The sequence below is a fragment of the Eptatretus burgeri genome, chromosome 5, assembly GCF_056783735.1.
Source record: "Eptatretus burgeri isolate ZD-2024b chromosome 5, Ebu_testis_v1, whole genome shotgun sequence".
In the NCBI taxonomy this organism is placed as follows: Eukaryota; Metazoa; Chordata; class Myxini; order Myxiniformes; family Myxinidae; genus Eptatretus; species Eptatretus burgeri.
The window spans coordinates 24,623,351-24,637,325 of NC_140965.1; the positions used below are offsets into that span (position 1 = coordinate 24,623,351).

The 13,975-nt window shown below is 43.2% G+C and overlaps 1 protein-coding gene across 1 annotated transcript in view; it reads right to left on the minus strand.

Moving 5' to 3' along the window:
* Positions 1–9,352: 9,352 nt before the first annotated feature.
* The window catches only part of SSRP1 (structure specific recognition protein 1), a 105,048-nt gene continuing 100,425 nt past the window's right edge, over positions 9,353–13,975 (minus strand). The window contains exons 15-17 of the mRNA XM_085881131.1: positions 11,148–11,316; positions 10,895–11,030; positions 9,353–9,479 (exon numbers count right to left, since the gene is read on the minus strand). Of these exons, the coding sequence (XP_085737257.1) occupies positions 10,923–11,030; positions 11,148–11,316 (277 nt within the window). The 3' untranslated portion in view covers positions 9,353–9,479; positions 10,895–10,922. The remainder of the gene's footprint in view (positions 9,480–10,894; positions 11,031–11,147; positions 11,317–13,975) is intronic.

Consider the following 13,975-nt stretch of genomic DNA (forward strand, 5'->3'; position numbering starts at 1 on the left):
CACCTTCGCTTGTGGAAACACGGGCTGCGGTGAACCAGTTGAAACGGGGCAAAGCTCCAGGGATTTGTGGCATCCATGCCGAACTTCTCAAGGCTGGTGGAAATGCTGCACTCGTGTCGTTGCATGCAGTTTTGTGCTCTGCCTGGAACACAGGCATCATCCCAACTGACTGGAAGAGGGGCCTTGTTGTCCCTCTCTGGAAAGGGAAGGGTGATCGCCAAGACTGCAACAACTACCGAGGGATGACGCTGCTCTCAGTGCCGGGCAAGGTCTTTGCTCGGATAATTCTTGATAGGGTTCGCCACCATCTGCTTGAGCACCAGCGTCCAGAGCAGTCAGGCTTTACACCAAAGAGGTCAACAATTGACCGTATCCTTGCCCTTCGTGTCCTCACCGAACGCAGACGAGAGTTTCGGCAGGGGCTGCTTGCAGCCGATGTTGATCTCTGTAAAGCGTTAGATTCAGTGAATCGGGATGTCCTCTGGAGGATTCTTGGTCTTCGTGGGGTGCCACCAAAACTGATCGATCTGATGTCTGAACTCTACTCTGGTTCTGAGAGTGCTGTGAAGTGTGGTGGTACCACCTCTGACTTATTTCCAGTTGTTACTGGAGTTCGTCAGGGATGTGTACTTGCCCCCACACTTTTCAGCACTTGTATGGACTGGATTTTAGGGAGGATGTCGGAGAGATCAAGTTGCGGTGCATCGTTTGGGAATGTCAAGATCTCGGACCTTGATTTTGCAGACGATGCAGTCATCTTTGCGGAGACTTTAGACATCCTTTTGGGGGCCCTCGGGGTGCTGAATGAGGAGTCGGAGCCGCTGGGATTACGGGTTTCTTGGGTCAAAACTAAGATCCAGGCTTTCGGTGACATCTTGGATGCTGCTGTCCTGTCTGTGTCTGTTTGTGGTGAGGATGTTGAGGTCGTGGAGAGATTCACTTACCTTGGCAGTGATATTCATCTCTCTGCTGGCTGCGAGTCAGAGGTCAATAGACGTCTGGGTCGGCCCTGGGGAGTCATGGATTCACTGGATCATGGGGTGTGGCGCTGCCGGTACCTGTGCGGGAGGACGAAAGTCCGAGTCTTCAGGTCCTTGGTACTTCCAGTCTTGCTCTATGGGTGCGAGACTTGGACTCTGACCAAGGATCTGAGACGGAGACTTAATTCCTTTGGTACCAGGTGTCTTCGGAGAATCCTTGGCTATCGCTGGTCGGATTTTGTGTCCAACGAGCGGTTGCTGAGAGAGACTCGGATGAGATTTGTTACCTGCATAGTCTGTGAGCGTCAGTTGCGGCTGTATGGACATGTGGCTCGTTTTCCTGATGCTGATCCTGCTCACCAGATTCTCTCAGCGAGGGAGTCTCATGAGTGGAGGAGGCCAGTGGGCCAACCACGTGCCTCATGGTTGCAGCAGGTTGACCATCTCAAGGAGATGGGGATGGGCCTGGCATCTGCCTGGGGGATGGCCAGACGGAGGCCCCTGGAGTACCGGCGGAAAGTGGACGCAGCGACGCGCTGTTCTGGCACATGCTCCCATACCTGACCTGACCTGACAGTGGGGAGAACAAGAATTTGATACACTGCAGATTTTGCAGGTTTTCCCACTTACAAAGCACGTGGAGGTCTGTAATTTTTATCATAGGTACACTTCAACTGTGAAAGATGGAATCTCAAACAAAAATGCTGAAAATCACATTGTATGATTTTACATAATTAATTTGCATTTTATTGTATGAAATAAGTATTTGATCACCGACCAACCAGTAATAATTCCGGCTCTCAGAGACCTGTTAGTTTTGTCTTTAAGAAGCCCTCCCATTCTCCACTCATTACCTGTATTAAGGCCCAGTCACACCTTGACGTTTTAGCCAGCTTATGCCTATTTTTGCAAAAATTTGTGTAAAACGCTGGGATACGTCGAATACGTTATGGGTACGTTTTGTATATGTTAAGACCGCGCTGAAAAACACTGCCATAAGTGGTAGTACGCTGGCTTTAAACGTTGAACTTTTGGGTTTTCCTCAAATTTTTTCATGCTTGAAATTTTACGACGTATGCCGGCGTATGACTCGCATGTTCCACTACGCTGGCCATAAGTTGTAGGCACGTTATGCGATCGTTGACACACGTTTAAACACGTTACTTGTAAGTTACTCATAAGTCGAAACACGTGGAGGTAATGTTTAGCGTACCCGAAACTTATTTCTAACCTATGAGTGACGTTTTGTAAGCACGCAACACCAACGTTGTTCACACTTTGCAACACGTTAATTGAAAGTACTACTAATACTACTACTACTACTACGACTACTACCAACATCGACATGACTAAATTCTCTCGAACTACTACTACTGCTACTATTACTACTACTACTGCTACTACCATCGACATCACTAAATTCTCTCGAACTAATACTACTACTACTACAACTACTACTACTATTACTGCTACTGCCACTGCCAGTGACATTGACATCTACTCAACATGGAGTCAGGAACACTGACGGGTTCCTCTTGTGAAGCCCATTTGTACATACCAATTCCCCTAAACGCTGCCAATACGCCATTATACGGTAGCTGTAAAGGCCCAGTCACACCTTGACGTTTTAGCCAGCTTATGCCGATTTTTGGAAAATTTGTCTAAAACGCTGGTACACGTCGAATACGTTATGGGTAAGTTTTGATAACATTGAGAGCACGCTGAAAAACACTGCCATACGTCGTTGTACGCTGGCTTTAAACGTTGTACTTTTCGGTTGTCCTCAAATTTTCCATGCTTGAAATTTTAAGACTTATGCCAGCATATAACTCACACGTTCCGCATAACGCTGGCCATAAGTTGTAGACACGTCACGCGATCGTTGACACACGTCGACACACGTTACTTGTGAGTTACTCATAAGTCGAAACACGTCGAGGTAATGTTTAACATACCCGAAACTTATTTCTAACCTATGAGTTACGTGTTGTACTCACGTTACACGATCGGTGACACACATCGACACACGTTACTTGTAAGGTGCACATAAGTCGAAACACATCAAGGTAATGGTTAGCGTCAGTGTTCCAGACTCCCTGGTTTTTTTTTTTTTGGTTTTTTTTTTAGGTTTTTTTTTTCTTCCTTCCTTCGGTATGATGGTGATTTTGACACTTCGATTTCTAGTGCGGTTATAATATAATATAATTAATAGGCTGCCGCTCAACGATTTAAATCATAACCGCACTGTACACTGAATACCGTCATACCGAAAAAAAAACAAAAACCGGGAGTCTGGAACACTGACGCTAACCATTACCTTGACGTGTTTCGACTTATGAGCACCTTACAAATAACGTGTGTCGATGTGTGTCAACGATTGCATATCGTGCGTACAACTTATTCCCATCGCATGCGGAGCGTGTGTCATACGGCAAGTACGTCGTAAAATTTTCAACATGTTCAAAATTACAAGACGTACTCCACTTACTACGACGTATGATAGCGTACTTTAGCGTTCTCTTCACGCATACCAAACTTACCCATACCCTATTCGACGTGCGCCAGCGTTTTAGACGCATTTTTCAGAGGTCGGCATATGCTGGCAAGATCGCCAAGGTGTGACTGCGATGTTGACACTCCCATTTCTGCGGCGGTTATGATTTGAATCGTTGTGCGGCAGCCTTTTCATAACCTACGCCACGCGTTCGTCGGCGATACGTGCAGCACGCTATACATAAGTTAGACTATCGTTGGGCATAGGTTGTGAAGGCCGACAACAGGTTCAGCATTCGTTGGTATAAGTTATCTATAACACAACGAAACGTTCTGTGTCCGTTACTAATACGTTATGCATAAGACCAAGTCGTTATGAATACGTCTGAATCTTTAAAAAAAAACATCAAAAGTTCAACGTAAGCCAGCGTTTTACATACATTTTAATACGTTGCCATCGCTGGCTAAAACGTCAAGGTGTGACTGGGCCTTAAGTTAGAAACACGTTCAGTAAGTTCTGTGGTCGTCCGGAAGACGTCAATCAAATTCGTCTGCATACGCCAATGTGCGTTTGAGATACGTTACACATAGGTTCAAAGCACGTTACTCATAGGTTGAAAGCACGCCACTAATATGTTCAAAGCACGTTACCCGTAGGTTAAAAATTAAGTTTCGGGTATGCTAAACATTACCTCGACGTGTTTCGACTTATGAGTAACTTTCAAGTAACGTGTGGCCGACGCGTGTAAACGATTGCGGAGCGTGCCGAGAACTTACGCCAGCATATGCGGAACTTGTGAGCCATACATCGAATACGTCGTAAAATTTTCACCATGCTTGAAATTTCACGACGTACCAGATGCACCACGTAATATGCCAGCGTACTTCATTGTTTTTCATCGTGCTGCTAACGTATACACAACTTACCCATACCGTATTCGACGTGTCCCAGCGTTTTAGACACATTTTTCATAGGTCGGCATACGCTGGCTAAATCGTCAAGGTGTGACTGCGATGTTGACACTTCCAATTTTCAGGCGGTTATGATTTAAATTGGCGTGCGGCAGGTTTTCAACAGAGAATGCCACGAGTTCGTCGGCGATACGTGCAGCGCACTATGACAAAGTTAAACTATCGTTGGGCATAGGTTGTGAACGCCGACAACAGGCTAAGCATTCGTTGTTATAAGTTATCTAAAACACAACGAAACGTTCTGTGCCCGTTACTAATACGTTATGCATGCGACCAACACGTTATGAATACGACCAAAACTTAAAAAAAAAAAAACCTCAAAACTTCAGCGTACGCCAACGTTTTACGTGCGTTATTATACGTTGCCATTCCTGGCTAAAACGTCAAGGTGTGACTGGGCCTTTAACTGCACCTGTTTGAACTCATTATCTGCATAAAACACAGCTGTCCACACTCACTCAGACTCCAACCTCTCCACAATGGGCAAGACCAGAGAGTTGTCTAAGGACATCAGGGACAAAATTGTAGACTTGCACAAGGCTGGGATGGGCTGCAGGACAATAGGCAAGCAGCTTGGTGAGAAGGCAACAACTGTTGGCACAATTATTAGAAAATGGAAGAAGTTCAAGATAACAGTCAATCTCCCTCGGTCTGGGGCTCCATGCACGATCTCACCTCGTGGAACCTCAATGATCATGAGAAAGGTGAGGGATCAGCCCAGAACGACACAGCAGGACCTGGTCAATTACCTGAAGAGAGCTGGGACCACAGTATCAAAGAAAACCATAAGTAACACACTCTGCCGTCATGGATTAAAATCCTGCAGCACACACAAGGTCCCTCTGCTCAAGCCAGCGCATGTCCATGCCCGTCTGAAGTTTGCCAATGACCATCTGGATGATCCCGAGGAGGAATGGGAGAAGGTCATGTGGTCTGATGAGACCAAAATAGAGCGTTTTGGTTTAAACTCCACTCGCCGTGTTTGGAGGAAGAAGAAGGATGAGTGCAACCCCAAGAACACCATCCCAACCATGAAGCATGGAGGTGGAAACATCATTCTTTGGGGATGCTTTTCTGCAAAGGGGACAGGATGACTGCACCGTATTGAGGGGAGGATGGATGGGGTCATGTATCACGAGATCTTGGCCAACAACCTCCTTCCCTCAACAAGAGCATTGAAGATGGGGCGTGGCTGGGTCTTCCAGCATGACAACAACCCGAAACACACAGCCAGGGCAACTAAGGAGTGGCTCTGAAAGAAGCATCTCAAGGTCCTGGATTGGCCAAGCCAATCTCCAGACCTGAACCCAATTGAAAATCTTTGGAGGGAGCTGAAAGTCTGTGTTGCCCAGCGACAGCCCCAAAACCTGAAGGATCTGGAGAAGATCTGTATGGAGGAGTGGGCCAAAATCCCTGCTGCAGTCTGTGCAAACCTGGTTAAGAACCACAGGAAACGTCTAATCTCTGTAATTGCAAACAAAGGTTTCTGTACAAAATATTAAGTTCTGTTTTTCTGATGTATCAAATACTTATTTCATGCAATAAAATGCAAATTAATTATTTTGTTCTGTGACGGGCCACGCAATGAGAGGGTGCAGGGCAGCCCGGAACCCGGAATCATGGCGAAACCCAATCCTTCCTTATCCCTGTGTCGTAAGAGGCGACCAGGGTTGCGTCAGGAAGGGAATCTGGTGTAAAACCTGTGCCAAATCAGTATGCGGATCGTAACGGATGATCCGCTGTGGCGACCCGAACGGGAGCAGCCGAAAGAAGATATATACATATCTTCTTCTTTTGGCTGCTTGAAAGAAGAATATATATATATATATATATATATATATATATATATATATATATATATATATATATATATATATATATATATATATATATATATATATATATATATATATATATATATATATATATATATATATATAATTAAATTATCCCAGAGTTTATCCCCACTCATGGTCTTTTATTCTCCACTCCCAATTGTGTGAATGGCATCTGAGGTTTATGTTCAGACCAAAAATATTGGTTTAAAATTTACATATATAATTATAAATCAGCAGGGCTATTGCTGTGCAAGTGGTAACTGAGACATGCAGTATGTACTGTTCCGTATCTGAGCTTTTCTGAAAAGTTTTGGATACCTATCCTCACTTGTCTGACAGTCTTTAATTTCATGAGAGCACATACCAGTTTCGACAATGCCAAATTTTTCGTACACACAAACGTTGAACAGCGTCGAACAACAGCCATTACTTATGTAAAGACGTCATGAGCAAATGTGACAAATCAGATCGTTGTTAGCATTCGCAAGGACAATACAAACGTAGGATGAATTAACTGAGAAATATATTACCCATTGAAAACCAACAATCAACAAAGAGAACGAATTGTGGGTCAAAGCTTGGGGGCCTCAAGAGGATAATAGAGGACAAAGGCATCCGGTTTCCTATCAGAAGACAGAGGACAAAGGAGTAGCAAACCGGACTGCTCTATAAAACCAGATTGCATGGCCAACCTAGTCATGACGCATGAGTTTATCGGTGAGAGGAAACGTAACCACCCATGGAAAACGAGGGCTTACTGTCGTCCGAATATCCACCTCATGTGGAGAGCGTACATTTATTGACTTCAAATTTTTATGAAAATGAGGATAATTATTAATTGCAGTGGACTCCATGTAAACAATTGTGACAGAAGCTGGTGATTAATGCTGCAAAAGGTACAACTTGGAATAGTTGTGGTACAACATGCTTAGCTCGTATATTTTACCTGTATACTGTACACATATCCTACAATTATATAAGGCAATTGTGTGTGTGTGTGTGCATGTACTTGTCTGAAAAAAAAAAAATTCAGAAAAAAACTGGGTACCACCAAATTTTGCATACGTGTTGGTAGTACCCAGGGTCAGGTCATGGGCACAATCCCCCTCCCCCCTGTGAGAGGGAGGAGACGACTTGCAAATGTTCACCTGTACACATGCCACAGTGCAAGCAGCTTACTCACCCCTACTGTCAACAGGATGGGATTATTAGCCACAGCACAAGATTATATTTGCTCCATCTCCACCACTCTCACCCCAGGCTGCTCCCACTTACTGAAATATTCAATGTAATATAGAACAGCAAACAAACAAGGTTTCATTCTTATGGTTGCGGTTTATTCCAATGCCACTTATTTACTAAAACAATTGTTTTAAAGTTCCTTGAAAACAACTTTTTTTCCTGGAAATTTGGTCTTCCATGGCTGTGCAAGCCCTGTACATACAAGGTAGTCAAAAAAATTGGACACAAATTAAACTGTGGACTTAAATAAATTTAAAAACCTGCATACTGTTTAATAAAAAATAAAAACATTTTTTTTAAAGGATCACAGATAGCGAGTGTCCCACTATCCCACTTTATTGCTTTGGATTAGCCAGGAAAGGCAAATGAGTTCTTCACGTTTTCAAATAAAATGTCTGAAAATCTCAATTAAAAGCACATTATTCAGAGTAAAGACCAGGAAATCAATTTCCAGGTTTCTAGTCCACAACGTCACAACCTGTCCAAGTTAGGAAAAAAACACAACATCGTCGCATATACATGACACGTACTGTATCACATTGCCTCAAAGAAAGCCAAACTGTGATGCACAACATGGACATGTATGCCAATCACTTTCCCACCTGATGCCTCGTGGTACTCCTTTCACACCAAATTCTTCTTGCCAATGGGAAACATTATGGTTCCCTTGTGCTCGTAATTAATGGGTTTATTATAGCTGACAATTACAACGATAATGATTCCAAACAATACTATTTCGTATATCCTAAACACGAATGACAAGTCACAAATCCAATCGAGTCAACAGAAAGACAATGAACACCACTTTACAGCCCTTTCATGTACCTCCCCACTATGGCCACAGAGCTGAACAGAACAAAGGAATGGCCTATGGAAGCAGGGAAAAACCCCACAAGTGGGACAAATGGTCAAAAAATAATAAAGGGGGGGGGGAATAAACGAGGAGGGAATGGCACATCTTTGCTGGTGATGTGGTTCGTACAGGATCACCACACCACAGACCCAACTCACCAAGATAACGGGGGACTAACCTTAGACCGTCATCATAGTACTGCAGCTACATTCACTTATCCTCAAATCTCACGGTCGCTCTCTTTCCCACTCAGCATTTATACCCCTGCCCTTGCTCCGCAAAACTCAACATTGATCCAGCTCACACTCCCCAGAATCTCGATGATCCAGCTGTAGACACATTCATGAAAGGATTTCGGAAATAGAAGTATAACTCGAGGTGGGATAGAGGAGAGGACTTTGTGGCACTAAGATAATGAACTACAATTAGTGTTTGACCTCGTGCATGTATCAACAAAGTATGTGCACAGATGTGGCATTATTACATGAAACATGGACATCACAAAAGGGGAGCTCTTTCCTCCTTCCCAACATCCACGTTAGCAGTATATTCTTAAATGCATACTTGCGAGCTTGATACGTAGCATGGTATGTGCACTCACAAGGCAACAGGCCAGGATTACCACATGATATGATCCAGTCAATTTTATCTTCTCCACATTTTAAAACTTTTTCCAAGCACTCTCTTTCATCACTAATTTTTGGATAAAGAGGGTCATCGATGAAGAGTTTGTCAGGGTGTGCACTGGCCGGTTTGTCAGGGGGTTGATCGGTATCTCATGGGGATGGGCTGGGCATCTGGCTGGGGGATGGCTAGATGGAGGTCCCTGGAGTACATGTGGAAAGTGGACGTGGCAACACCCTGCTCTGGCATATGCTCCTATAACTGATCTGATGAAGAACGCAACAGCAATTTGGACTACAAACATTGAGAAAAAAAAAATTAAAAAAAAAAGGAAAACTATTTGCCAAGGATACTTATAGGATCTTTTATTACTCAAACAAACAAATATAACGTCAAAATAATCTACAATAAAAAAAAAAAGCATTGCAAGTTCAAAATCAGATGACCGTATGAAAGCAACTTCCTGTTGTTCTTCACCTGTAACACACAACAGTCATATACCAATTCAACAAGTCATATTCAGAGAGGAGTAATATCCATTCAGCAGCAAAACTATCGAGGGAATATGGAAATCTTTACGTTCATGTACGAGTTACTAAATGGTGGTGTTCATGTAATGTAAATGGAAAATGGTGGTTTGCAATGTTAAAAATGAAAATAGGGAAGCCTAACTGCCACTCGTAAAATAAGCAAAGCAGCATGGTCGATTTGCCTTAATATGCGGATGTGCAATATCAGAGCTTTTCACAAAAAAAAATATACTTATTCACAAGTGAAAAATAGCTCATTGTAAAAATAAAAAGCTCCAAGCCAAAGTTCTCAGCGCACACAATCACCGACCTAAAGGCGCTGTCACACCTTGACGATTTAGCCAGCGTATGCCGACGTATGAAAAATTTGTCGAAAACGCTGGCACACGTCGAATACGTCATGGGTAAGTTTTGCATACGTTAAGAGCACGCTAACGCACGCTGGCATACGTCGTAGTACGCCGAGCTCGTCGACAAATTTTAAGCATGCTCAAAATTTTTCGACGTATGCCAGCGTATGACTCATACGTTCCGCATACGCTGGCCATAAGTTGTAGGCACGTTATGCGATCGTTGACACACGTTACTTGTAAGTTACTCATAAGTCGAAATACATCGAGGTAATGTCTAGCGTACCCGAAACTTATTTCTAACCTATAAGTAACGTGCTTTGAACCTATGTGTAACGTAACTCCAACGCATATTGACGTATGTAGATGTATTTGACGTCTTCCGGACGACCACAGAACATGCTGCACGTGTTTCTCACTTACAGCTACCGTATAATGGCGTATTGGCAGCGTTTAGGGGAATTGGTATATAAAAATGGGCTTCACAGGAGGAACCCGTCAGGGTTCCAGACTCCATGTTTTTTTTTTTCTTCGGCATGACGGTGATGTAGACACTTCGATTTCTAGTGCGGTTATGATTTAAATCGTTGAGCGGCAGCCTTTTAATAGGCTACGCAACGTGATCATCGGCGATACGCTGCCACGCTATGAATAAGTTAGACTATCGTTGGGCAGAGGTTGTGAACGCCGACAACACGCTAAGCATTCGTTGGTGTGAGTTATCTATAAGTTATCGAAACGTTCTGTGTACGTTACTAATAAGTTATGCATACATCCAACTCGTTATGAATACGCCCAAAACTGAAAAAAACATCAATAGTTCAGCGTACGCCAGCGTTTTACATACATTTTGATACGTTGCCATATGCTGGCTAAAACGTCAAGGTGTGACAGGGTCCTAACGGCTAGGTTGACATGTCAGAGTTGGCAGTCTATGGTCGGTCGGGTTTGAGCCTCAAACTGAAAATCTGACAACACAGCACGACAGCAATGAAAAGTACATGTAACATGCCAAAGTGTTGTAGACTATTAGTAGGAGGTCAATCCGATTCGGATGAGGCAGGGCTAGATCCTTCTTTTTCAGAATCTTCTTTTTCAGATCCTTCTTTGTCAGATCCTTCTTTTTCAGATCCTTCTTTTTCAGATCCCTGGTGATTGGAAAAGGGGAGAGGTTAAAAGAAAACAAATAAACGGCATCCATATAATAATGATGTGCTCTCCAAGAACAACTTACATTAACTGTTCCAATCTCAAACCATTCTCACCTTTTCCTCAACCTCCTCATCCTCGTCCTCTTCCTCTTCCTCTGAACTTGAGTTTTCACTCGATACAAACTCCTTGCTCTGAGGCGCTTTCTGTGGAGTCCGTGAGCTGCTCCCATCGCCACCAGCTCCCTTCTTTGGGGTCAGCTTTGCCTCGACCTTCTTTTTCTCTCTAAATGGTAAAAGTATAACACCAGAGGAAAGAGATTAGCTTCGGAATCCCCCCCCTCCCTTCCAACCTTTAAGGTGGATATAACCTGCAAAGCGGACTTCCATCTTCTTCGCCTATTGTCTGATGCACAATCACTTTTTGCAGTCACAGATTTCCATTCAATAAAGACGTGCACAAAGCACTTTTCAGCTTGACCTGTGGATTGTAATCAAAATCAAACCAGACTTTCACACCGAAGCACAAAACCAAGAATATTGTCACGTGCAAGGTTTGCCCACTGTTCCCTGCAAAACAAAATTCATCATACCCGATAATCGACCAATATATTACACCTCATCAGAACGAGCATTTAAATTGTTTGCGAGTTCAGTTCCAGCCAATTATAATAGTAATCGTAAGGGGCCATCGACATCTTAAAAATGTGAGAAAAGGAAGGAAATCGAGGGATGAGAGAATAAAAAGACGATTTAAGTGCCGTTTAAAAGGTTTCCAAGGTGGAAAGAGTAAAAGGTTTACAGTTTCGACAATGTGTTCGCTTTTAAAAGAGAAATTTCCAAATACTAGAAAATTCTCGTATCCGGATCACTTCCTCCAGTCGATGGGCAGGAGTATGCTGCCAAAAACGTCGAGGCTTACTTCTCTTTTTCTTTGGAGTTATTGTTAAAGTATAAACAATATAAATAGCTATTTTAAGAGCCAACACATGGTGTAAACCATAAACCCTTTACTTTAAAAAGACGATTGTTGGCGAGGAAGAAGAAGGGGGAAGGAAGAAGAGAAGAAAAGGGAAAGTGATGGAAGAAAGGGAAAGAACTGGAGAAGGGGAAAAAAACTTGCACCTCTTCGGCCCAAATATCACATGAATATCAAAAACAACAAACTTAAATAAGATGGGTTAACAAGGATGTATGGCAGCATAGCACGGACGTAATTGCATTATTTTGAGTTTGAGGCAACTCGGCAATTCCCGTACCTGGTCGAGACAACCTGTCCAACACAAATATGAACTAGAATGACACTCAGTGGAGAGTGAACCTTCGCCGAGCTGAACGGTTTTCGTTTTGTATCCTACCGATAGGCCGAATCTGCATCCGTACCTCAACCAAAATCCAATCGGCTACCTAACTCAACCACCAAGTTGTCATAATCTGTCCATAACTTTTTGAGATCTCATGCTCCATATCGTTTTTGGCCCTATCTCTCAATGGTGAAAAAAAAAATCATTGAAAATTCTCATAGCCAGATCCAGATGTTCACCAAAATCTAATCAATTTGTCATCATCACACTCCCAACTTCTCCGCAAAGTTTTGTCCGAATCCGTCCATAACCTTTTGAGATATCCGGCTCACAGACGGGGTGGAAACATAACCAACTCCGTCCACCTTCGGTGGCAGAGGTAATAACACACCCGAGCGGGTTTGACGGTCAGCCCTCGGATACAAAACTTGATGCAACCAAGTGTTAATCAACCTTAAGGCCCGGTCACACCTTGACGTTTTAGCCAACGTATGCCGATTTTTGAATTTTTTTTCTAAAACGCTAGCACACGTTGAATACGTTATGGGTAAGTTTTGATAACATTGAGAGCACGCTGAAAAACACTGCCATACGTCGTTGTACGCTGGCTTTAAACGTTGTACTTTTCGGTTGTCCTCAAATTTTTTCATGCTTGAAATTTCACGACGTATGCCAGCGTATGACTCACACGTTCCGCTACGCTGGCCACAAGTTGTATGCACGGTCTGCGATCGTTGACAGACGTCAACACATGCTACTTGTAAGTTAATCATAAGTTGAGACACGCCGAGGTAATGTTTAGCGTACCCGAAACTTATTTCTAACCTATGATTAACGTGTTGTTGGCACGTTACGCGATCGTTGCCACAAGTCGACAGACGTTACTTTTAAGTTACTCATAGGCTGAAAGACGTCGGTATAATGGATCGTCCTTGCGTCAGCGTCCACGGCCACGGCCAGGACACTTATTTGCAGCATTCTTCAAACTTTTCTTCGGCATGACGAGGATGTTCACACTTCGATGTCAAGCTTGGCTATGATTCCAATTGTCCATCGGCAGCGTCTATTTAAAATAGTCGAGTTTGAGCGTTTTAACATGTTCAGAAGAAACGCTTCAAATTTCCAAACCCCAGCGTCAAAAAACAAAGGCGAGTGACAGCAATTTAAATCGTTCATTGAAAACAATGAAACTAGCTGAGTGGTACCGTTTAAAAGTTGTTGAGTGTAAAAAAAATCCAATTGTTGAGGCAAGCGTCTACTTTCAATAGTGGAGATGCAGCCATTTAAATTGTTGAGTGGCAGCCTATGAACCTACCCGTGGACACGCGGACGTAAGGACGATCCATCATAACCCACACCCTCCACCTCACACTCACCTACTACTGCCAACATGAACAAACTACTACTAATACTAATACTAATACTAATACTGATACTGTTACTGCTGACATGGACATCGACTCAAAAAGGACTCGAAAACACTGTTGGGTTCCCCTTTTATGAACACCATTTTTATATACCAATTGCCAAAACCGCTGGGAACACGTCTTTATATGGCAGTTGTAAGCTAGAAACACGTTCATTTATTTTTTTTTGTCGACCGGAAGATGTCATTGGAATACGTCTACATACGTCGATGTG